General features: G+C 42.2%; 1 protein-coding gene across 3 annotated transcripts in view; it reads left to right on the top strand.

The window, feature by feature from the left end:
* Positions 1–1,524: 1,524 nt before the first annotated feature.
* LOC311494008 (adenylate cyclase type 6-like) overlaps positions 1,525–26,765 on the top strand; it is a 37,143-nt gene continuing 11,902 nt past the window's right edge. The window contains exons 1-5 of one of the 3 annotated variants that reach the window (XM_084552841.1): positions 1,525–1,725; positions 4,815–5,066; positions 5,181–6,120; positions 23,962–24,111; positions 26,024–26,145. In XM_084552841.1, coding sequence (XP_084408967.1) covers positions 5,047–5,066; positions 5,181–6,120; positions 23,962–24,111; positions 26,024–26,145 — 1,232 coding nt within the window. In that variant the 5' untranslated portion in view covers positions 1,525–1,725; positions 4,815–5,046. Of the gene's footprint in view, positions 1,726–3,257; positions 3,366–3,518; positions 3,985–4,814; positions 5,067–5,180; positions 6,121–23,961; positions 24,112–26,023; positions 26,146–26,765 lie in introns of those variants that run through there. The other 2 variants (XM_084552842.1, XM_084552843.1) reach the window with 2 other exon arrangements.

Genomic DNA, 26,765 nt, shown 5'->3' with positions numbered 1-26,765 from the left:
GCTCGCTGCAGACCCTACTTCTCCTCTAGAGGGAGTGCCGAGTTCCTGAAAGTGGGAATGAGAGAGTGGTGTGAGCAGCGGCGCGCCTGGGCTCAACGGAGCTGCGTCAAACCAGCCAAAGTTAGACAGCATTACACCGGAATTCGGGGGATTTTGATTTCAAGATAAAAGCAGACCATCCCAAACAATTGAACAACACCTAAAACAGAGACAGAGATCAAATTAAAATACATATAAATAGATATAGATGGTACGTCGTGCTTAGTTTAATATATATATATTTTGTTAAATAGAGATAAAGACTATTTTATCATTTAAAGCAAACTTGCTGCCAATAGTAAGTAAGTATGTTTCCACACATTCAGACGGAAAATTAAAGATTTCTAACCAAATAATTGAGAACCATATCATTTGTCAGAGCAGAATGTGTGAACTGAGAACTGATTTAGATAATGTACAAACTGAGATTAAGATAAAATACTTCTTTAATTTATCCAACATTAAATAAATACAAAAAAAAAAAAATACACATTTTGGATTAAACAATTGGTTAAAGTAGCCTCGGTAGTCAATGGAACTTGCGTCTACACATGAACCAATAGTATAAATCAATAACTTAGGCCTATAGAACAGTACCAACATATTTAACGGTTTGGTTGTGGCCCCATGCGTTCCAGACATTGGTTCTAGAACCAGTTTAGGTGTGACGAAATGACGTTAGTGTACGCAAGCCGGAAGTGATTACGAAAACACTGCACAATCTGCCACAAACAAATGAACAAAAACACTGACAACGATTAGGTCCGATTGGCAGGAAGACTGAAATGGCCCAAAAGGGGGCGTAGCTACCAGCAGTGGTCCATGGAGCACGTACGTGTTGACGCTCACTGGACTGTTCAGGGGCTAGGACAAAATGTCTACAATAGCGACACTGACATGACAGCAAGGCCAAGCACAGTGGTTGAATGTTGTGAAAATCAAAATCCATTTATTTATTTTTTTTGAGTATCACCTTCACCAAAGACACCACCTATGGTAAAAGGTCAATGTGCTGTTGTAAAATGTTTTATTCTAATAAAATATTTATTAGTTCCGAGAGGTTGCCAGGCAACCAGTCTGGACCAGGAAGTTATTGGGCAGCCAGAGAGTAGTCGGAACTGAAATGGACGGATTAGAGAAACCAGATAAAATTGCTTTTTAGCGAGCTTTACGTGTGCTAAGAGACGACTTTTTACTTTTAGACAGTTGTTCCCATTCACACACTAACTACTAACTAACTATAAGGTAGCCTACTACTAGCTGCGAACAGACAGACCGGCGTGATATTTTCATCTGTGACATTTTAAACGCAAGGCTTCATTGAAACTGAGTCTTTTTTTACACAACATCCCTTGGCTAGTAGCTATTACTTTTCTGAATGTCTTCTCCTATTTGCACGTCGCAAAAGTTTTAATTTGAAAACCACAACCGGAAGTGCAACGTCTGTATTCCTCCCCGTTTGACAGTGGTGCTTGGAGCCGAGAGGGTCAGGGGGAGGAGAGGCAAGGGAGTGGAGCGAGAAGGCGACAGGAGGAGATCCACCACAGGGTGACTAATTTAACCGGACCATCCTTGGACAGTTAGGCTACAAATGGTCCTCCACCCTGGCCGCTCCGAGCGACAACCACGCCGAATCGGATTGTCTGCTGCGGTCCTGTCGGGGAATAGAAACAGAAGATGATCTCGGTGAGTTCGTCTTTTTTTTTTTTTTTTTTTTAAACTGCTGCTGCTGCTGCTGCACACCGCAGGCCGACATATATAATATATGTTCACCTGTCACACACACACACACGCCAGCTTCTGAAACGCTGTTGCACCGAGCCGCCTCTGTCACCCCTCTGTCAGTGCTCCATTTCTGCCGGAGTGAATGACATAGCTGGCGACAGTCGCTGTAAGGCCTCCGCTGCTCACTGGTGGTGGCAAAAGGATACACGGTCGGTCCGTGTTTTCCACTGGCGTCCAATAACAACATGTCTGTGGCGGGGAAGGAGGATGAGTTGCATCACGGTGCCTTTACGTGTTTTGCTCCAGCTGACAGTCCCGCAGGGTGTTAACGGGGCTACACGCACTCGCTTGCAGCTCGCAGTGGGTGATCGCTCCCAGTGATCCACAGCAGCCGCAGATATTTTAATGACATAACTTTAAACATCTCCATTTGTACGCTGCCTTCACGGCACATGTGATGTGAGCGTCGCTGCATGGTCTTCCCATCCGCTGCCCGGTGCTGAGGAATGTGCAGCAGCAGTAGCATGTTTGTTATATGTGTTTATTTACCCAAGACTTTGTCAATACAGTCATCTTGCGGGTTATTGCTCTGCTGCAGACTGAAGGACACTGACGGGAAAAAATAATAAATAAATAAGTACATCTTAGACTGGGGGCGTTTTTGTGTCCTAAGTTGAGCTACGGGACGCAGCGGAATGGTTTTATGGTCCCCGCTATGGTTGTCACATAGGCCATGGTGTTATGTAACAAGAAGCCTATGCTGTTTGAATGCGGGCCCTCACGCACGGCCTGCCCGTGCATGCCATTTATACACCGGATCGCAAACATATCATCCGCACATGATTACAGAATAATAATAATAATAATAATAATAATTAGAAGAAAAAAATAATCATACGCGTCGTACTTTTATAATTTATCACGAATGCTTGATCTGTTTGCGCGTCTGCATCATGTGGATGAACCGGAGAGAGATGCACGCGCGGAGCTCGAACATGTCCAGCCCGACACGAGAGAAATAATGCTCGCTGTTTGTGGCTGTTAACAACGCCTGTGTCAGGTTAAAAATGCCCCTTAGGAATTAGTCCACCTTCCCCTTCCAAGCTTCCCCACCCCTCTCCTTGTCGCCAGGGTGCGTGTGTGGACGGGGGGTGGGGGGGGGGGGACCGGAGAGTACAGCCAGGCACCATGCAAACACACACCAAACGGCTGGCAGCACCGCGACGTTTGCAAATGGGTATGAGCTGGTTGACCTTGTGCAAGGGAGCGAGGGACGCAGCCGGGGAGGTGGAGGGAAGGAGGAGGTGGGAGAGGGGAGGGGAGGTGTGTGAGTGTTTGTGTGAGTGTGTGGTGGTGGTGGTGGAGGGGTTCTCCTTGAATCTTGACGATCCACTGCCAGGGGAGGAGGGATACGGCTCGGTCGCATACAGAGAAAAGGCGCACGCATGCAGGGAAGATACAGCGAGGAAATGCTATTTTTTGCTCCAATAACACGAGCACGCCGCTCCGGCGAGAATGCCGGTTGAGGAGGCGGCGGCGGAAGCAGAAGCGTTGCGTTTGTCTCTCTCTGCACTGTGGACCTCTGTGCATCTGGAGGCCTGGTAAGATCAGCTGGTTGCAGAGGCATATGTGGACGGTTTATAATCCAATCAGGACGAAAACGAACAGTACTTACAATGAATGATTGCACTGCCACACTGTGATTATATTTACTGTAATAGAAGTGCTGTAGGGATATTATAGTCATATCACAACAGATATAAACACAATAAAATGTGACCAGGTCAGCATAAACCCACAATTGAATATCACAGAAATGCCCACTTAAAATCCCCGGAGAACATTAGGGGAACATTTTAAGATATTTTCTCCTGCCGCCGAGCCGCTCTTATGGGATGCACTGATAGTTCTCTCTCGATACCTTAACTCTAGTTTTTTGTCTACACAAATCTTATACCATTGGCTACCCTCAATTTCTCTTTTAAAATCTATAATCCTCACGGTGTGGCAATCATTGGGTCATTGTTTTCTAAGGAAACACAAATTTTGTGATGATAGTGATGGAGTCATCGGCCCATCATGACTGAATAATTAAATGTGGACCTGACAGAAGAAGACGGAAGCCACTACTTTTGCTTACAGTACTTACATCAGCAATAGACAACAAGAAATATCCACATGTCTCAAACTGTAGCACAGCAAATCTTGTACAAATTGAAGGTTAGTGAAACACCTCGAATATAATCTCTAAACTGTGATGTTTTCAGGAAAAGTAAAACCCAGAGGCAGAAGAATATAAACAAACTTTCTTGGATGATCACATTTGAATTTTTAGACATGATCAAATGTATGCCTGTGATATACCCGATGTACTGTATGTTGTGTAATCCTCAAAAGCACTCGCTAGTAATTTTCTAAACAACATTTCATTTTCCGCTGCAGGGCCCCAGATTCTGTCATGCTGCATATACCATTACTGTCCTGACAGGGTCCTGTTGTCCAGCGGCATTTATCTGTGTTTTTCACTTGTCTGTTTTTCATTGATTGTGATAATAAACAGAGCTCAGAAAGGAGTCTTCTTGTGTCTCTGGCCTGACTGACTCCAGCAGACTGTGTTCATACCAGAGGGTGTGTTTTTGCACAGGGGTCAAATAGAGCAAGTTCTGGTTCACCTTAAAAAACCCAGACCTACATGCTATTTTGGGTCTAATCTCCCCCCACCCCCTCCTCACCTCTGTCCCACAGTTTTGGAACGGGCTCCTGCACTAGTCTGTCTCAGTTTTCAGATGCTCTCAAGTGTGACTGGTTGTGCCGGAAATTAGATTCAAGTGCATTTTGATGATGAAATGATGCATTTTATTTCCAGTCAATTTGTGTATAAATGATTTTTTTTCCTGACAAACTACTGGAAGAGCTAAATGTGAGTCACGAATAGTCATTATAAATATAGTATTAAGATTAACCACAGCCTACAAAGACATCCAACTATAACAATGTGTTTGACTTGATCTAAATTTGACCCACAACCTCTGTTTTGACTTTTCCTCTAGACCCAGCAGAAGCCGTGGAGATAGGCCTGGCAGTAGAGACTGGTCTTCTTACTAACCTTGCTCTCCGATCAACGGCACAAACACCTGGGGATTTGTGTGACACTTGAACGACTTCCAGTCACTCCCACCCTGCTGCCCTGCAGTGTGGCTACTAAATACCCCTTATCACTTCTTCAAAATTTTGTCCACGGGGATAAATGAGTGAACCGGCTGCAAAGGAAAGGGCTGGGACATGTACCAGAACCCCAACAGGTAAATAAATAACAGGTGGACAGAGGAGGAATTGGTGTTTGGTCCTCTCACATCGTGTCACTGCTCTGGCTGTCACCTGTCTTTGACTGAACGTTCCTCTCTTTCATCACACAGAATGTCCTGGTTCAGTGGTTTCCTAGTCGCCAGAGTGGACGACCGTAAGACTGCTTGGGGGGAGCGCAATGGCAAGAAGTCCAAACGGAAGGGAGGCTCATCTCTCTGCAACCCGCGTTACATGAGTTGTCTGCGGGATCCAGATGCTATGGAGCCCCCTTCCGGAGCCCCCCTCCATCAGCATCACCGCGGAGTGGCGGGTGGGGCTGTGGGAGGTGGGAGCAACTTCGGCGTCCGTTGCGGATGGCAAGAGGACCACTATGGGAAAAGGGGAGGGGCTCCCGGGGAAGGGGTGGGGCTGAAATCAGTCAACTTGGGGTTTGAGGATGGGGAGCTGAAGGGAAGGAAAGGGGGATGTAATGGAGGAAGTGGCGACATGGGCGATGAAGGTCCCAACGGAGCAGGGGGGATTGTGACGGCTGCGGACTGCTGGCTCAGGGTGGTGCGAGTATTCCAGTCAAAAAAATTCCAGTCCCGCAAACTGGAGCGCCTATACCAGCGTTACTTCTTTAGGCTGAACCAGAGCTCCTTGACCATGCTAATGGGGGTACTTGTGATCGTGTGCGGCATCATGCTGACCTTCCACTGTGTTCACGGCGCCCCTCACGTGGCCTATTTGTCAGCCCTCTCAGTGGCGATGGCCCTCTTCATGGCTCTCATGGTCGTGTGCAACCGTAACGGCTTCCACCAGGACTACATGTGGATGGTCAGTTACCTGGTGATCGGAGTCTTGCTGTCGGTACAGGTGTTCGGGGTGCTGATGGTGAAGCCCAGGAGTGCTTCAGAGGGCATCTGGTGGTCCGTGTTCTTCATCTACATCATCTACACTCTGCTGCCTGTGAGGATGAGGGCGGCAGTGTTAAGCGGAGCAGTGCTGTCCATCATACATGTGGTCACGACCTGGCAAATGAACCAGGAAGACAAGTTCCTCTGGAAACAGGTAAGAGAGGCTTGTTGTATGACCGTACTGTCTTCTCTATGCTTATCACGGTTGACCGGAACTGACACTGGCGGTGAACAAGGCAACATTTGTTTCCTCTTTCTGTGGTTTTACAGACACCATGTGGGTGTTTTATCTTACCTGGTTTCTGATTAATTAAGTTATTGTATATTTAATGTCTTCAAACTCACAGACTGTTAGATGGGTCAGTCACTAAAAAATCCTGTTTTGTAGCTGGGCATTTTTCAGGCCCATATCGCTTTGTTTTAAGTCTCCAGAAAACAGAAAAAACATATATTTAAAGCTTTTGAACCCTTAAAACTCACCAGCCTGATTAATGGAATATTCTGTCGCTGTATTTTGAATGAGCTGGGATAGGCTCCAGCCCCCCCCCCCGCCCCCCGACCCTTCACAGGACAAGCGGTTACAGAAAATGAATGAATGTATTTTAAATGGCGTCGGCTCAGATTATACATCGTTTGAAAGCACAAGGCCTCACAATTCTAATGTTGTAACCCATTTTACAACACTTATTAGACAGCAACATTGGCAGAAAAATCAGTTCCTCACTTTGGAATAAAAATGCGTACACAAAAAAAAGCTTTGTGTCATCTGTACGGGCACATACTTGTTGAATCACTCTGTTCTGCCCATTATTTCTACCGTAAAAGTCCAACGGACAAAAATGCATCCATGCCTTTATTCTGTTTTAATAGAAAAAGACTTCAAAAGGTGTAACAATGTTTTCAGTATGAAGATTATGTTCATAGGGTTAGGCAGCCTTTCAACCAATTCATCATGTTGACTCAACGACGGAACAAGTTCCTGAAAGACATCTTTCTGATTGGCTTAGCCAGCCAGAAGAAGACAGTGATGAAAAAAATAACAAAAAAATAAAGCTCAATGGGCACAAAGAAGGCTCCTTTTTGTTTTACATATTTAAGATAATCTCAACATTTAACACACAAATATTGATTTAGGAGAGGCCATCGCTGTATGACAGGTTGTAGCTCTTCCTAGCCTCCCAGCTAGTAGCAGCTCATCTGTGACAAATACAAACTCCTGCCTTCTTCTGGTTTGAAGAGTTATTTCCTTTCAAACAGGCGTTTAACGTGTGTGTCTTTGCAATCTATTCAAGTGTAACGTTTTTGTACCGTCAAAGGTGGCATGAGGTGACATCATAGTCATCCTTTGACCTTGTTTTGGTGTTGACAATTGTTTTTATCTTTAAACATTGTTTACTTAAGTTTCTTCTCAATTGTGAGAACTCCCTGCTTTGTTATAACAAGACTTTTAATTGGACTTTAGTGAATTGTGATAAATTGTCTGACTGATGATTGACTGAACTGTTAATCACAGGCCTAAAGCAGTATGTGTTATGGGGGAAAATTCGACACACTGTAGGAATTGTTTGTAGGTGTTTAAATATAGCAGGAAAGTGAAAGTAATTTGACTGAACTTGACACGTCCCTACATATGTGCCTGCACTGACGACATTTGCATGGTTAATGAAGGGGATGGTGAACTGGCAACATGGCCAGTGTGTATTGTCACCACGTTGTATCTGCGTATTTACATGCACTGTGGGGTTTAGGGGCCTTGCACTACAGTGTGTTGTTTGTGCGTCATGCCAAGGACCTAGGGGCTCGCTGAAGGTCAGTGGGCTGAATGAGCCGCCCCGGCTGGATGGCTGTATGCGTGTGTGCTGCTGTGTGACAGTGGGAGAATACCATGATATAAAGCAGCATCACTCAGGTCTCTGTGCTCTCACACAAGGGACTCTTTGTACTTTTCTCCAAGGGTTGGGTGACGGGGATGAGGCCAAAGTGGTGGTGGTGGTGGGGTGGCATGGTGGTTATTTGCCTTCTGTACTGTCTCATCTGTTTTACAAATGTCGTCTCTTCGAGGAAAAGTTATGTAAAGCGTATCAGGAAGGTCATTACACAAAGCAATAGGTGGATGTTTCAAACTTAATAATCACTGCTGCTGTAATGCCATTACTATAAGGTTTGCAACTGATAAGATATCATTTCACATGATAACTGGATTATATAACAAATCTGTTCTCAAACAAATAAGATATTGCCTTTGTTGTTGTTTTTAATAAATTAATTAGTAAAACACGGGACTAGATTATGGATTCGTGGGAACTAAGTTATTACTGTGTGCTTTGTAACATCGCGCATGATATCCCATAGCGTAATCCATCTCAGGCTCCGACATTGTTTGCCATCGTTAAGTGAATGAATGTCATGAGATAACCGCGGCCCAGCAATGCTGCTCATTTCTGAGGTCGTGTGTGTGTACTATGTGACACGGTAATACAGTGTCATCAATCACTGCTTCACGCTTACGTGCAAGTATTTCCTCTTTCTCCAATAACTCATTAACCTCACCAGGTTTCCGTTGGTGCTGATGGGTACGGATGTTTATAAAGCTGTGTGTGAGGAATCCGCGTGTCTTCATCATATACAGTATTCTTTTGAGAGTTTTGTGTCTGATTTCGCTTTAAGCCTCTCTTGTTGTATAACGGACTGTGGTTTATGGGTGGCTTTTAAACGGCCCTTCCTAGAAATCCTCTATTTTCCTGTTTATTTCGGACTCATAATTTGTATTCAGCGAGACAGTAAAGGCTTGAGATATGATTTATCATGTGTAGCTGTAAACACTTGTGGAGAGCTCGATGAAAGAGCATGAGCAGTGTCTCGGTGGTCAGGGGTCACCGTCAGCGTTGCTCATTATCACCGCTGGTACAAAGAATAATATTGTGTGAGCTCCCGTCGCTGATTTTGAGTGATAACGTTGTCAGGTTCTGATAAAGCAGATTAACTTATCTGTTGTCTAACTTGTCTAAGTTTTAGACCTCATTTGGCCCTTTTTCCCAGTTTATTTAGAAGCTTTTAATTTGATACAGCTTTTGATCTTATTATGAAATTATCTGTATTTTTCTATTTTGTGACCAGTGAGGTTCTAATTGTGGCTTTAGCATTCGGGTTTGTATAGCATGTGTCTACTTTCTAATAAAATCTGTTCATTGAAAATGTGACAACTTGCATGAAGAATGAAGCCCACACTCCTTATTTTAAAGTGCACAAGTTGACATTTTGACTGGCAGTCTCCCCTGTTAAAGGTAAAATAAAAAAAATACAGTGTCACTTATTTAGATCACGCGTCATCCAAGACATCTGCAAAAATATAAGGTGTAAACAAGACTTCGGCCTTTTAGAAGTAGCATTAATATGAGTTCTCGAGCACAGTAACCTCTCATGATAGAAGCTCTTGCAGGCATCTTGAAGGAGCCGGGTTGCTGTAGACGGAGTATTTCATGTTCAGCTCTTGAAATTTATGGGGCCTTAATCCTATCAAACCTTTCAAAACACAAGCAGGCCATCTGTTTGTTTCCTGTATTGCTCTTGGCCTTGCTCGATGTGTGTGTTTTTGCAGCTGCATCTGTTCTTAAAATTCACTTTGAGAGTCTTACTGTACAGCTTCACTCTATAAACTACAATACTGGTTTGTAATACTGTTGCATGTGGGCTTCTCTCTGCTGTTCATTGTCCCTGTGTCTGTGATCCTCAAGCTCCTCAGCAGAAATCAATTATCCGTAGCTGTGCAGTACGTACACATGTGCGTGCGTCCATCCCCAGCCGTCCAAACACACGCACACACCACCCCATGCTTTGTTATGGTTGACGCCTTCCCTTCTCGTCTCTATTGAAGGCCTGTCAGAGTTACTGCTGTTTATTTTTCTTTGGGAAATAACATCACTAAACAATGGTGCTGCCTACATGTGTGGGTGTCCGTTTCAGCGTGCATACATGACATGTACAGCACTGTCTGTTGTTCTTGTCCAGAATCAACTCACAAACACACTCAGAGCACACTCCACACACTTTATTTTGCACACTGTGATCATCACCGATATGCTTGACAATGAATTTTCTGAATTTTGTTCCACATTCTTCGCCCCAGAGTTATTTGCTTTATGGCCCCCGACAATAGCTAGCATTGTAGTGTGGACGTTGTTGACACAAGTGCTGTGAGAGGTCAAAGACTGGTTCCTAAAAATACCTGGCCGTCTGTGTTTCTGCTAACTGTTGCGTCACATGGAACAGTCTTATCAGAGCCTGCGTCAGAGCAACAGGCAGGTCGCTCTAGCCCCCTTTTCTCTGGATACACATGGCCCTGCGTTTTCACATTACCTGAAACACGCACGCACGCACGCACACACACACACAATGGCAGGGGCTGCTAATGCTGTTTGTTTGAAGATAGTCCAACAATTTCTTTATCTTTTACTGTTGTGTGTAAATGAGGCTTAACCTAATGGATCTTTGAGCTTTGCAAAAGATGGTGGTTAAGATCTGGAAAAGCCCCCCCAAAAAAGTGCAGAGGGCAAATCAGGCTTTTATGTGGATCCTGAGGCATTCTTTCTCACTGGTCTCCTTGTCGAGCTCCTTTACAAAGTGTGTTTTATATTTATTAGATAAGATAAGTGGACAGACTTTAAATAATAGTGTATACACAAGTCCGATCGCGTCAAACTTTCCAAAGGGCTGTTTATTGAATTTCCCCATTTCCAGGATGTTATCTATCCGTTTTATCCACACAAGAGAATAGATACATTTCAATCAGAGCAAACCTCACTCTGAGCTGACTTGTATCAGCTGTTCACAGTTTGCTGAAATGACCTTTAATGCATCATACATCAGGGCGACAGACTTGGATCTCAGCGGAGGAAGTGTCGGCCTGTTATGATCACCTGTGCAGAGCTGCGGCCATAGAATAAGGCGCCCTGCATAAGTGAAGGAAGAAGCAGCGAGGCGGTGCGATGGGAGGAGAATCTGATATTCTCCCCACGCAGTCCTTCTACAGCCTCCTTGATAAATAATTTGTGTGTTTAACTCGGCAGCAGCATTTTAACGAGGATACCTGTCACATGTACGCTTCGCTCACGGCCAGGATCGGCGCTGACTGATGGGAACCCAGACTCACGCATAGAAAACAGCTTTACTTAAATGATCCATGCAGCGTATCGAAACGTAGGTTTTGCTGCAACGAATTGTTCTTTCTCCATCTGAATACATTTTAGTTGTTTACTGTCTGTATATACAGTCTTTATTTGTACGAGTGCACATATATTGTCCATATAAACACACACTAATTATCCAGCCTGTGGACCAGTAAGAGCTCTGCAAAAGGAGTTATCTGTTTAGCATCACTTCTGAGACTGATGGGGAATAAACAGCATTGCTAAGTGTTTCCCTCAGTGCTTGTGTTGAGTTGGTCCAGTGGTTGCCATGGAAACAACTACGACTCAAGCAGCCCAGACCCAGTTTGGTAATCGTTGCCTCAAGAAAAGATGTAAAAAAAAAAATAATGTAAAATAAAACATTTTGAGAATCAGGTCAAAATTGATTTCTACCGCTCTACCGTTCTCCTCCTGAGAATCAGGAAGCTCGAGGGCGGGTGTTGGAGGAGTCTGAGCTTTCTAGACATGCTGCTGTTTGGCCGCTCGGATAGATTTGTGCTTTGTTTTCCTCCCCCCTGCTGTCGAAATGAGACAGTCCATAATTAAACATGGCGATGACAGAGGAGAGGTCATATGAGTGGTGGTGGTGGTGGTGGTGGTGAGGAGTTGAGAGGGAGGGATGCACAGGATGTTGTTTGCCAGTTGTCTGGTTCAGAGAAGCTTATCTCTGGTCAGCTTGCGATGACTGTGCATCTTTGTAACCTCAGCGCTGTGGAAACGGTGCAGGGTGTTTTTTTAGGCTTCACAGTTTTTAAAGAAAGCTTCAATAATCAGCCTCGTATGGCTCTGTTATTGATACTTGTCCTGCCACAGATAATTGGTTTTATTGCTAATTATAACTCCTCTACATTCATCTAATGTTGACATAACTTCTTTAATCACAGCAGCTTTCCCTCAACTTGTTGTCCGTCCACAGTGTGCGAAGCAGAGCATCCTCGCAGGGGTCCCGTGCGTTCCAGAAAAACTTAATAATATTGTGAAAAATGCTTCGGATTTCCTCGAGCTTTCCATTTTTATGCAGATTCTGTTGCCATTTAGACAAAAACACTTGTGCAACTCCAGTGCCAGAATGCTTTGATAGTCACACTCTCCCCACAGAAGTCACACCCGCTTGGTTGCCAGCAGAAATGCGTGTGTGGTTTTTCAGTGTTAGGACCCCCAGCTTGTCCCTGTGCATGTTTACAGAAACACGACTGAGGAATAAGGAGTTTCAACATGGTCAATATGATCAGGATAAGTGACTCTACATTACAAGTAACTGTGTGTGTCTTGGATGTACATTAAATATATAATGTGTTTCAGTGCAGAGCCTCTGAAACAATCAAAGATGCTGAATAAAATGCATAAATACCAAATGGTGGAATTATTAAAAAAAAAATCTGTGTGTTATCCGTGATGCTTTTATGTTGATAGATTAAAAAATGTTGCTTCCCTTGCAGTGTTGGCAGAGGACAGGAGTTGTTGTTGTTAGAAAATATTTTGTGACAATTTATTTTTTTTGGAATATATTACACTTTGGTCAGGACCACAACTGCCATACATTTGCACCATTTCCTGTTTTAAAAGAACATACTAATAGTATCCGCCACCAATTTTCTGCTCTCATGTGACTTATCTGATGCATTGCGTTTACTTAGGCTCATATTTTTTACTTAAATACACAAAAAATACTCAGCTTCCTCCACAACTTCAAAGGCCGGAGCTGCTAATGCTGTCTACAGAAAACTGCATCTATTAAAGTACATAGTTAACTGATTACAATAAATCTAAATGTCTTATTGTCTGCGTCTACAATGAGTGGAGTAGCAGACTAAAATTGTGTCTGAAATCTCTCTTGTTTACTGCAAAATGCTTTAACTGCCTGTGAAATTTATGCCTCTAAAAGTTCCCACAATAGACAGAGCAGTATTTTCTACTACAGTGTCGAAAGAATAAATGAAATGACTTCGAACACAGCAATAAGACATCAGGTTTCTCGTCACCATTGTTTCTTTACCTAAAATAGAATACAGTGTGCGTGGACCTGACTATTTTCTGATCCATATATCCATGATATTTACACAAGTCAACATTTCCTGCAGCATTTTACTATCTCACTTTACAGCTGGTAAATGTGCATGTGAAGCCACATCCACATATAAAGTGATTTGCTTGTCGCCCACCTCTTTGTAGCTGACAGCTGGTCGCTAGTGGACTTTTCAGGCTCTGGTTGCCTTGGTAACCCTCTGACTCTATATTCCCCAACCCCAAATGTTTCCAGAGAAACAAGAAGAACATACAAATATTGCGAGAGTGTCGACGGAGCTAGCTCTTCTTGCCGGCGCCCGTCTCTATTTGAAAAATTGGTATTGTCAACAGTGCCTCCGCTTCCATGGGTTTGCCCCCGACGCTCCAATCAGCTGGTGACTTTGATGGTAGCAACAAAAGTCCTGGAAGGTGTCCTCTTGCAATAAACATTTGGGGAGCTCTGTGTTTGCATCCTGTGCCAATCAATTGAATCAGTCGTCAGAGTTGAGAATAGTTTAGTTTTGTAACCGCCCACTTCGCACTGCCAGAATTTTCTGCTTTTGCATATCATCGTTACAACTTACTGAATCACTGAAAACGCCACATTCACATATAAAGCGAGTTGCTCGTTGTCCATCACTTCGTAGGTTGGTCCATGCTGGATGTACCAGACTCTGGTTGCCTTGGTAACCCTCTTGGTCACCCAAATATGTTAAAACAAGCAGAATATAGAAATATTGCTAGTGTGGGGACTGAGGTAGGTCAAACCTCCCAGTTTGAAAAGAAAATATTGTCAACACCGCCGGACAGGTTCAAGTAATCGTTTTGGAATTGTGTCAATCAGTTGCACTGGTTGCTCCCATTGGTTGTCGCCTAAATGGTGTTGCTTCAAAGTTGATGTTAAATTTGGAATCACTTTGCTTAACCGAATACATTTTCACTTGTCATTGCTTCAGCTCACTGAATTTAATTTCAGCGTTTGGCTTCTAGTCTTGTCCTGTTTGGGCACCACTTAAAGATCTATGACCACTGTCTATTGTTAAATATAGATACACCAGGATGGTGGCTATTTCTTGTTTAAATGACACTGCTTCATGTCCATTGCAGTGATGACAGAATCTGGAAACTAAGAATATCTTTTAAACAGTTTGATTGATGATGCGCTGGAAATGTCCTGGAAATGATTTCCTGAGAAGCTCTGCATCTGCTATTCATCACAAATTTACTGAATTTCAAAAGTCACCGCATTGACAGGATTGTACTGGTACTGATTGTGCTCCAATATATTCTTTGTTTTCTGCCGCTTAAAATATCTTTTATGTGAAGTAACACACAGATGTCCACTTTTGCTGCGTCTCAGCCGGTTGACGCTCTCCTTCACGCAGACAGTGTAGAGACCACCCGGCCAAGCGGGCCGGCAGGCGGGGCGTCACTATTTATCTCTTGATGTTCTGGTCATTTCAGATAAGGCCGGTGCGAGCTGTGTGTAGACATGAGGCCCAGGCTGAGTACACAAACCCAGCAGCTGCCTGGCACCAAACACATACACAGACTCTTTCACAAAGGCTGAAAGTGACAGTGAATGCGAGTCAGAGCGGGAGGAGGCAGGAAGAAATAAATGAAATGAAAGAATATGGAAATAAATAACCAACACTCTCAAGGAAAGATAAGAGCCAACCTACGGGAGAGACTCTTATATTTTGTCACAAGTAAAACACTGTCATCGTGTTTGGTGTGATAGAGTGTGTTTTACAGAGCCTGATCCAACACAGATGTTCTAAGGAGTTCCAGATGCTCCTCAAAGGCCGATGAGCTCTGTTGCACTCTCACTGGCCCCGTTTCAAAAAACAATATCCCATCAGTCATTGCTCCCTCTGGGAAAAGATCTTGTAAATTCAGCATTTGGTTCTCCACTTTTCTGGACAGCACTGTCCATCTAAAAGATTTTTCCATGTCAGTTAAGTACATATAGTGAAATATTCAGTGACAGGTATTTGAAGTTAAGCGGCGCTGAAAGGATGAGCGGATTAATTGACGGTTTTTTAAACTGCTCTCATAAATAGTGATTGTCCAGCTCAAGTTGCATCAAACTTCTTTTATATCCCCTTTTACTTCCCATCAAGGTTTCTGAGTGAAACATGCAGCACATGAAAATATTGTTAGTGTATGGGCAGAGCTCGGTCTTGACATTACCGCTCTTTATTTGAAAAGAAAACCCCTGGCATTTATCCAACACCGGTGATGAATCTCGTGGTAGGAACCAAAGTGAGCTGTTAGGGTAAACATTTGGGGAAACTCTCGTTGGTTGTTGACTCAAAGTTGAGATCAGTTCAGCCGGTATCCGCCCACTTCGCATTGCCAAAGGATTTTCGTTTGTCATGGCTACACTTAGTTGTAGTGATGACAGTGGCCTCTCCAAATTAATTCAAAAATGCGAGTAAAACTTTGAGTAAGGGATTAAGCCGTACGATTGTGCAATGAAACCTCTGCAACCTTAAGCTTACCTCCTATTACCCTGTGTGTGGAACCTCGCCTTGGTTGGAAACTTGCAGCTCTGTCATGCTTTTTGTTGGATTTAAGGAATTAGTCATCGCCTCAAAGTTGAGAGTAGTTCAACTTTGACCTCCTCTGTGTGTGCCCTTTAAACATATGTGACAGTCTGTCTGCGTTTAAGACTCTGTGGCTGGATTTTTGTTTTGAAACGCATGTCAGATGAAGACAGTGTGTCAAACAGCTCGTTCAGCTGACATTAGCCAATGAAATCTGAGTGTCAGCCGTCCAAATCAAATGTCATCGGTGTTGTCATCTAGAATATGATTAATCCGAATAAAGAATTAATGATAATTAATGATGTGAGCCAAACATCCTGAGAATACAGTTTGTTTTAAGTGTAGTACTGTGTTGGTGTAAGAGAAAGTCCTGCTCCCACTACCACCTCACCCCCCCCCACCCAAACTGGGTGGAGGGCTGCAGGTCTTTGGAGGGAGGCTGAGGAATGTGGGTGATAGTTGCTAAGTGAAAGCTGTGCTCTGCCATCTCTGATAATTCACACAGTCTCCGTGGGTGTGAGTTTCGGGCCAACACTGAGCAGAACCTTTCACAAGGCTGAGAAGGAAGCTCACGCAGAGTAGGAGAGAGAGAGAGAGAGAGAGAAAAGCAGAGACGCTTCAACAACATGAAGATAAATATAAAATCCTCATCATCACATCCACATCTAAGAGATAAATAGTGACTGCTGATTTAAAATGAGCTCTTTTAACAGGAGAGATTTGTTTTCTGAACTTACTGATGAGGTTAAAGAGACAAAGTTCATGTCTGGGGAAAATGTTGCTCATATTTTCTTGCTAACACTTAAACAGTAAATTGAGCTTTTGGCTTAAAAGGGGTTGAACGACTTTGGATTTTTTAAAGTCGACTAATGTGTGTCGATGAAGTCACACATTAAAACACAATAGAAAATAACGCCTTGCAACAATGAAATATATATTCTTGACCTGAATATATGTACACTTTCACACAAAGGAGGCCATGGAGGCTTTTCTGCAGGGTAACTGAAGGTTGAACACAGGCTACTGTCGGCCGTAGCCCATGTCAACACCATAAACACTGTAAGTCTGGCACTTGTAATGCGGCTTTTGCTTGGCAAACTCTCAGCTCTACCATAACTCCCGTCTCTCACGTGGTGCATAAACTGACATCAAGGACAAAAAAACACGCTCTACAACCACGGCAACAATGTCAAATACTACATGAGCTTATCAATACTGTGCGCTGCAGATATGCATGGCCTAGGCACCGTCAGTAGCGTTAAACAGTACTTCACAGGATCTTGTAAGATAGGATAATGTAGCCGGGCTAAAATAAAAGCAGTATATCTCCGAAGCGTGTATAGCAGTTAAAAGTTTAATAACTTTAGACAAGGAAATTCACTATTAAATTGTTGATTTGCAGCCTCCTTCTCTCTGTTAACGCAGGTGAATTTGTTAATTGACTGCCGCTGAAAGGATTTGGACGTTCCTCTGCTAGCGTTAGCAGATGTCTTTTCAGATGAGTGTGTATTGCAGTAGTGCATTTGTTGTATTTCAGAACTGACTTACATATGCATGTCATGGTAGAATGGGCTTCATCTTTGAAATGGAGTATTTCCACACACTTGATGAACCGCTGCTAGTTTGCTGCAATGACCCACTGGGCTCCTCACCTTGTCTTCTAGGAGGTGTCCGTGTTGTTATTGTCACGTGATCGGTGACTAGTCGACTTCCCTCTTAGAGCATCACGACACAGCAGTAAAGTCGACTAGTGGACTAGTCCACTATTCGGTACAACCCCTGATGCTTAATATTCATTTCACTTTGCTGCTTTCTATTAACTGACATCACTTTCAAGGGTTTTCCAGGTCTTGGATAGTTAGTAGGCTAGCACATCATCACCTCTATGTTGGCCTCTGGCTGAGTATTGTTAAGTGGAATGAGGAGGGATTAAAGGAGGGTTCAGGTCACCTACTGTTGTATCGTGTGAACATGCTGAGAAAAAAGAAGAGACACTTGGAGTTTGTACAGTCTGGAAAACATTTGTCAGTTTTAGATTGTGTAGTTAAATTCATTTTGACAGTTATCTCTGGTTGCAGGAGAAACAAGTTCTCTCTGTTTAGTTATACATCCAGCTGATACAGAGTAGTGGAAACATTATCATTCATCTGGAATTGTTTCTGGCTTTTTTAGCAATTGTAAGTCAAACAGTAATGTAACAGTCTTAGATTTGTTTTTAATCTCTACTAACTCCTGAGGGAAATATCTAGCTTGTTAGCTGCTGTCTCTGTGTTGTTCAGCTCGCTTTGTCTGCCTATTGCTTGGTACTCCACCACTGGCTCTTCATTAACTTTGTCTGCTGTTTAGCTTTAGAGCATTTGTGTTCAAAGTTGCGACAATAAATGTTGTGAGGAGGAAAACACAAACAATGAGGCAAAAGAATCAGGGGTTGTTGTGGGGTTGTCCCAGATGAGTAGTCACGTGATCCACTACAAAATGTCTTGCAGCAGCTTTAAACAATGGCTTTCTGATTCACTACGTTTGCTTTCGTCTTGTAGCCCACTGACGAATGTCTCATTTGTCCACATTCTCCCACATTGCTCTCTCTTCTTTAGAGAACGCATTTTCTCAGTGTGAAAAGAGGCCCGATGGCCTTAAAAGTCAATGTTTATAGACGCACTGTCAGGACCAAGAACTTCCTGCTGAAGTAAATGGCCGCTGTGCCGAATCCATCATAAAGCATGAGAAAGATTATAAATAAATTTTCTTAATATTCCATTAGCTATGCTCTCGTTCTCGAATGCTTTGAGGTGGTAGGGCTCTCATGAGACGAGGACTGGTGAAGGAAAAGTGTACTTTGTTTTTACATGACACTACTCAAGACACAAATGTACAGCTTATTGTTTTTATGCTCTCGAATGTGAGCTTTAATTTCGCGTTGCTCTAGGAACGGCAGTGTCAGCAACTACTCTATGGGTTTCCAAGGCATTGTGTGCAGACAGTCTTGGTCCCCAGAGGATGAATGTTACTGACTTGTGAGGTTTCAGTTGAAATGTATGTCTTTACATTTTTGTACCGATAATTCAATCCCTTAAATTATGATGCTAGTGACAACAATTATCACCTTCGTGCAAAGTATTCCTTAGAAACTTAATATAACAATGAAAAAGCATTAATAGTGAAACCTCTTAAATACATAAAAAATTCCAGTTGACTAATGCTGCGTTCATACTACGAGCGACAAAAGTTACTAAAACAAAAGTGATTTATTTAATGTCCTCATCCGATTAAAAACCAAGCAATGGTCGCCACTTTGTCATTTCATATCGTCAGCTTCCATTGAAATTGAACTGTAGCTTGTTGCTCTATTGCCGCTGTTGTGAACGCAGCATAAGATCATTAAAGTCATCTTATTTCACACTCTCTGTATCAACTGAATGTTTGTATTGTTAATATTTTCCTCAGAATTCATACATATATTTGGTGTTTGTGGACATTTTAGGATTACTACTAGAATTTATAATAGATTTTAACAAAAAATTTAAATATTTTTTGGCAGACATTTCAAATCAGAATATCTCTAGGTTTTTCTGACAGGCCAGAAAATGCGTCTTTTTTCACCTCTTTATTGTTGGGCGTATTTCACGTATGAAACAGCGGCACTGAGCCGTGCACAGAGCTGGTTATTGATTCAGCAGTGCTTCCATAGAGCCATGTTGATCATTTATTTATTGAGCCTGTAGATCCTCTCTAAGCTGTTTGGGGGGCTTTTTGTGACAAAACGCATTTTAATCTATGCTGCAGAATAGCCAGTGTTACTGCTGTTTTTTTACGGTCTGGTCTAGATGAGGGCAGCTCTTATATAATGCCATTTTGATATCCAGGGATTAAGCTGAGGTCTTCTTCACAGACTGGTCGGCTGGCAAGCAGCTTCCACAGTATCAGCCTCGGGGAAAAATGACAACAGATTTTGTGGCAACCATGTAATGTTTCAGTGAGGTTAGATTCCTGGTTTATTTTCAAATTCACAAACTGAACGTGACCCTTTTAGTCGTCTGCATTCATAACTCAGTCATGAACTGTACCTGGTTTGCTGGTTTGGACCTGGACCAAATCAGCAAAGGAAAGGTTGACAGGATAAGTGATGAGCTTACTCTAGACAAATGAGCGTGTTGTCGAACAGGACACGAGCAGGTGCGGTGGCCTGCGAGCACCGGGAGCGTGGCAGCTTACACAGGTAGCAGGTAAACGCTGCCAAGCCGAGCTTCTAAAGAGGTGGAGTGCTGTTGCGTAAACACAGGACCTTACTGTGTACTCTGTAAACCCACTAGCCTGTGCCCTCTTGAGAAAAGCAAGCAATTAGTTTGAGGCTGTGAGCTCAGACACATGGAGTGCGATACGAACGTTGAGTGAATCTCAACAGATAAATACTTACAGTGGCTGCAGCTGAGTGCATATGGAGGGAAAACCAATGAAAGACTGTGCACACGTACAGACGGGCTGGAGACACGCACCTGCAAGCATGCATCGTGCTGCAGGTTTCACTTTTGTCTCATGCCTGTTTTTGCTTGAACAGTGAGAGTAATGTAAACAGAGCTGAGCGCTCGGAGCCATCTGCCTAATGTCACTGTGGCCCATATCTGTCCTGCTCCCTCTCTCTTTCTCTCTCTCACTCATTCTCTTCTTGCTCTTGTCATCCTCACATTGTCTTTTTCCTTCCTCATCCCGTTTCTGTTCTTACCACTTATTTCCTTCCTAACCTCAACATCTGTCATTCTTCACTTTTTTTTTTAATCTGCGTTGTCCATTATACTGGTGGTTCTTTTTTTAACCCCACCCCTTGTTTACTTTCTTCTCAGACTCATTTCCCCATTACCCATCTGTTTCTATTCTCATGTCTGTGATACTCTGTAAACTATGTCACCTTTATCCTCCACTGCTATTCTCAGAATTCTTCTGCTGCCAGGATAAATAGATATGCATTCAGTCATGCCTCCATGCTTGCCTTAGTTCTTTGACATATTAATTATCAGCAGTAAGAGAAATGATATTGCCACAATAAAGTAAAAAAATCCACTGAACAGAGAAGGTCCAGACACAAAATAGCACAGAAACGTGTTTTTTTAATAAAACATTTATCCACCTTCGGGACTGAAAATGAAGCCAGTGCAAACGTGCCAACAACATTTCCTCAAATGACCACTTGAGGCTGCCTCCAAAAGTGAGTCATTCCCCGTAGAGGTCCATCTTAAAATGTTATTAATGTTTACAGCCTGGTACAAAAACCTTTTCGGTCTCTATAGCTAATCTACCCATTCAAGGGCTGTGCATGCTCCTCCTGTTTGACAGTTTTTTAATTAACCAGGATGTAGGCGGAGTCAGGCACTGCCAAGATGGCGGCGGTGTGTGCCACCCACACTGAGCTTCAAATCCCCTTTATAGAAATGTTTAAAACACCTTTCCAGTGCAGTTTCAAAAAGACACATTGTCAGGAGGCTAAATGAGGATCATTGAAGTAAGACATCCCTGGATTGTGCTAAAAAAAAATTGCATTCTGGAAACCGAGATGGATCATTCTGGAAAAGCAGTGGAAAGTTTTTTTTCAGGTCCAACAAAAAAGTACAGCTAAGTGTTTCATCAACATTAGCAGCTAAGTTCTTTTCTTAAGATCAACTTTATGAGCGTTAAGGGTTGAAAGTTCAGTTTAAAGCTATCTGAAGACTTCTAAATGTTCTAAATTTACAGTCATCCTTCTAAGCATGCATTACATGGTAATATGAACCAGTAAAGCCTTAGGGAGCCCCATAAAAAGCCTTACTGCAGTGTTGCAAGAAATGTAATTTTGAGATAATGAACATTTATAATTACAGGAATTACAATCCTGGTTCTTAATCTGACGTCTCTTTAAACATACATCAGGAAGGATACTACTACTACTCTACCTAATGGTAGATATAATGGTAGAAAACACATTTTTCTGTTTGCATAGATGTATTTCACACATTTATGGTTCAACTTTTTTTAGGTTAGGGCTCAAGACACGGGTGACTCTTGGCTTAATATCTAAAAAAAAAGCTAAAGATAAGGCAGCTGGGCCTTTTGTTTTTGCTTTGTTTCTAGATATACCATGACGTGGACAACTGAGAACCTTCACAGGCTTGATTTGTAAATGAAATTGGCTTTTTTAAAAAAATAAAAAGTGGTTGGTTAACACAAATAAGAGCTATTTTTTCTGTTCCTGCATTGTTTTGGCTGTTTACTATATGTTTTAAACGTTAATTAATGTTATAGTCACCATTACCTTTGTGTATTTCCATTGGTACCCAGGAGATGTCAGTGTGTGATACTTTCTCACTTCAAGTATTGATCATAAATACTTGACAAAGAAAATAATCTGAGGTTTTCTCATCCACAAAACTGCAGTGGGACACAATAAATATCTTTTAAAACGAAGGCTTACGTTTTAGAGACTTGAGACCTGTTCCCTTGCTCATGTTAGTATTTGAAACAGGATGTATCATCTTTGAGCTTCCTTCTGGTCAACACTGAACCTTTGTCCAAATGCCGTCTCTGGAGTGAAGGGCGTCACATTCAGGCTGTAAACAAGAGCACATCTTTTGAGGAAGTGGCCCCGTGTCGGGTCAACAGCAATTCCCACAATGCAATTTGCAGGGACATTTTTTTGGACACTGAAGATTATCCCAGTGCAGCAACACGTTGATCCACAGGCGCTTCATAGATAGCAGCACACAGGCATGCTGTAAAAATGACTAGTTGGTCAGTGGACTGTGAGGAGCGAAGGGGGCGACTGATCCCACAAACAGAACCGTTTCCTGTCGGAGGAAATGTGCGTATGAGAGGTGCTTGTGAGAAGGGAAACGTCATAAACACTTGAGAGGTTATAATGTGGTTAAATAGATGAATTAAGAAAATACAGAAATTACTATATTACAACGGGACATATGACCCGGGTCAAGGGCTGCACTATAAAAAGGAGACAAGAGTTACAAAAATAAATGCTTATTCTATTAATTACATTGTCACAGATGACAGAGAACGAGGCCTGGTGAGTTTGGTGTGAAAAACTCTTTGTCCCTCTCCAGGGAAATTTTTAGTAAAAGGTGAAAGATTTATGTGATCTAAATAGAAACAAGAGTGCATAACAACAGTTTATGAATATTTTGTGCGGGCGGCACAGTGGCCTAGAAGGTTTGAACCCTCCAGCCGGCTGGGGTCTTTTCTGTGTGAAGTTTGCATGTTCTCTCTGTGCCTGGGTGGATTTTTTTCAAAGACATGCATGTTAGATTAACTGGTGATTCTAACTTGGCTGAAAGTGCACATGTGACTGTCAATCTTGATCGCAGATTTTATTTGTGTGATACGACACTATGGAGGTTTATTCAGTTTATATTTATTGGTAGGTCTTAAACACAAATACAAAAACCTCTGATGGAGATGTGACTACCCCTAGAGTAACATCTGTATACACGTGAGCCTGACAATTGTTTTGATTTTCCTGATTCCTCCTGCGTATTTTGATTTATTTACTTGGGTATTTTGTGATATACAGCAGCCAACATTAGCTACTTTTACGTTAGCAACATTAGTATTTTGTTTAAATATTTGAATAACGAATGATTTTTTTAAACTGTGGACTTAAACTTTAAAACAGACAAGGTGACACATCAGTCTGATAACATTTGATCAAATCAGAATCGACTCTTAACAGGACGTGTCTGTGACTTCCTGTACAGCATTAAAGCTGCTGGGAGCTGTCCGTCTTCACTTGGTTTGGGTCGGGAAAAGTTTGTCACAAAGTCCTCATCCCTTCATTTGACAGCCCAAAGCATAAAACCGCCTTAATGCACAAGCAGTGCGCCTTCTCTGTCTCTTGAGAGCGATAGAGAGGGAGAAATGTCTGACAAAAGGAGTAAACAGTTGAAGGAAATCCATGCCACTTGTATCATAATTTAACAAAGAGTGCGCTGCAGGTCATCAACAGTTTATGTTTTCTATCCTTTTATGTGAGGATTACTGGTAAAGATGATCACATGAGCTGTAATGAATCCCTGCGTTCGGTGTTCACTGTCACTAGGTTTTGCCTTAATGTTAAAATATTTCATAATCACAGAATCGCAGAGTCTTGAAACTATTTTGTTCCGGATGCAATAACAACTACAATGGTAGTAGATGGTTATTTTGTGATATGCTCCTTCCTTCCTTCCTTATATGTCATGCTTATTGATACCATTCTTCTGTCTGCGCTCTTTCCAGGTGAGTGCTAATGTCCTGATCTTCTTGTGCACCAACATCATTGGCATCTGTACCCACTACCCGGCTGAAGTTTCCCAGAGACAAGCCTTCCAGGAGACCAGAGGATACATCCAGGCCAGACTTCATCTGCAGAGGGAGAATCAGCAACAGGTAGGCAACACGTCTTCACCAAGCTTTTCTCTTGCAGACATGAAACATGGAGTACTTCCTTCATATGTTTGTGTAGGTTATGTAAGTATCTTTTCTTGGTTGTGTAATTCTTCATCCTGTTTATCAGTCCTGTGCAAACCTAATGTCCTGTCAGGCTTTTAGAAGAAGTTAGATTTCAGTGACATCTATAATGATGCATATAAAGACACGATACTTTAAATGTGCAACATACTCATATAGCAACATTAAGTCAAGTCAAATGTTGTTTTTATATCCTTGTCTATATATGTATTCTGTATATATATATATATAACTATATTTGCGACATCAGCCATTCAAAAAGAATATCGGATGATGTGAATAAGTAAATGTCACACATAAAGTTTGAATACTATACAACTATATTTCAAGAACAAATAACACTTTATATGTGTGACAGTGTGGTTTATTTTCTGTCCCATTATCTGCAGAGCACTGGTAATTTTTTTATGAAAATTTCCCAATGACGCTGATAAAAACTACTGGAAATACCAAACATCTCTATAAAGTTATTTCTGTCAGTCAACTTATATACTGCCTCACTGGAAGCATACATTTGTGGCAGGTCACATGACTCCGTATCAGTGCTGCTCAGGCTCACTGTCTGAACTGGCCTCGGGTCCTGGATCGGTGCATCTCTTAATCTTTTCTATTTTGGGTAATATTTTAAGCCGCAAATTAGCACACATTTGGAGCTCTAGTGAATATTTTGAGCAGCAGGAATCTGGATGTGGACTGGAATCAAAACAAACTACAGTTTTAATGTTCATACTCATAAAGAAACATGTCAGTGCAATAGTGCAGCGTATTGTCATGTTTTATGGCAACAATAGACCTCTGTATTAAGGTATTGTACAGATATGAGACTCTGGACACACGTGTTAATGGAACCAGACATTTTATGATGTCTCATTAAAAACAAAATGTGTTTATGGCCGAAACTCAAACTACTTCAGTTCTGACAGTCCTCACCGCTTAGATACTGGTCTGCAGGATTTGGATCTCTAATACTTTCTTTTGTGTGATACATTCATCATTGTGTGGTTGTCTAACATTCCTTCAAAAATGGAAAAGCTCAAAATAGCAATGCTCTTTAATCCAAACACCAAAATCTGAAATTTACTGCATACTGTTTTTTGTGTCTCATATAAAGTCTACTCTTTTGTGTTTGGTTAGATAGCTGCATAAACAAGAATGAGACGTTCCAGCGGCCACTCATTTCCTGTGTTGTTTCTTGGGGGGGTCCTGTATGTGTAAAAATACTTTTAAAAAGCAGCGTGAACAAAAAATAGCACCGTCTAATCGATCAATTATTTCTGACTACCACATCCTCTGTGGCACTCAGCCACAGGGTCCCACTGAAGGCATAAATCTTTAAAAACTAGTCACGAATATAAACCTTCAATTTCTGAGATAAGGCCATTTCCTGAAACAGCTGAGGGTATATTCTGGGTAACATCATCAGCCACAAATTAGCACACATTAGGAGCTCTAGTGAGTATTTTCAGCAGCAGGAATGTGGATGTGGGTGTTCATAATCATCATTACGAAAAGAGACATGACAACCAGTCCAAACACAAGCATGTTTTTGAAAGTTTTAGAACAACACCAGAGCCCTAATACACGGAGGAGTAAGGTATTTTATGCATGTCATCTCTGGATGCACTGAAACACGTGTTGATGGAATCAGGACAAATACAAAACATCAGTTGATTTATCTTTTCAACATTTGCCTAAAACTAAATAACCTAAAATTAAAATTATTCCACACACACACACGTGCATACATGGATATGTGACACATGACAAACAGACAATAATATTGTGAATGACACAATCTGCATTTTGTTTCTTTTTTTTCTGTGTTTTCCAGGAACGTCTGTTGCTTTCAGTGTTGCCAAGGCACGTTGCCATGGAGATGAAGGCTGACATCAATGCCAAGAAGGAAGACATGATGTTTCATAAGATCTATATCCAGAAACACGACAATGTCAGGTGAGCTGGGATACTTGGCCTGACCGCTTTATGTCATGGATTACCCATATGGTAGTTTAACCGTCATTGTTTTCAGCGTGGTTGTTGCATAAGTAATTTATGTATTTCTAAAAATGTTCCTATATTGTTGCTAATTAATATGTGTCATGTGGTGCGCGCACACACACACATACATATCTGAGCATGCTCACAGAGTCAGGAGAGGGTAGAGTGGTTTGGCAGAGTGGAGGCTAATTAACACTAGTGAGGGAATACTTAATCACCAGCAGCCAAGATAAGATAATCCCCAAAGATGGAGAGCTTCAGCACACATTCAATTACAGCACTGAGCAAATACAGTCCCTCTCTCTCTCTCTCTCTCTCCCTATCTATCTCTCTCTCACATACACACATATTACACTGCCACAGATCTCCTACACATGTCTTTAATGTTAAACTTGCTGTCTCTCAAGGTCATCTGCTCAAAATGCAACATCATAATGTGGCTATAATCTGTCATCTGTCCAGTCATCAGTGCCAAAACTTTGTCCCCAAACCAAACTGAAGCTGCTTTATCACTCATAACCAAGCATTAATAGTGTTGCATTTCTTCTTCTTTCCACCTCTCGGTCTCGTCCTCA

The sequence above is a fragment of the Chelon labrosus genome (assembly GCF_963514085.1).
Source record: "Chelon labrosus genome assembly, chromosome: 10".
NCBI classification, from domain to species: Eukaryota; Metazoa; Chordata; class Actinopteri; order Mugiliformes; family Mugilidae; genus Chelon; species Chelon labrosus.
Note: the sequence above shows the minus strand (reverse complement) of the source record. Positions and strands in the feature narration are given on the sequence as shown.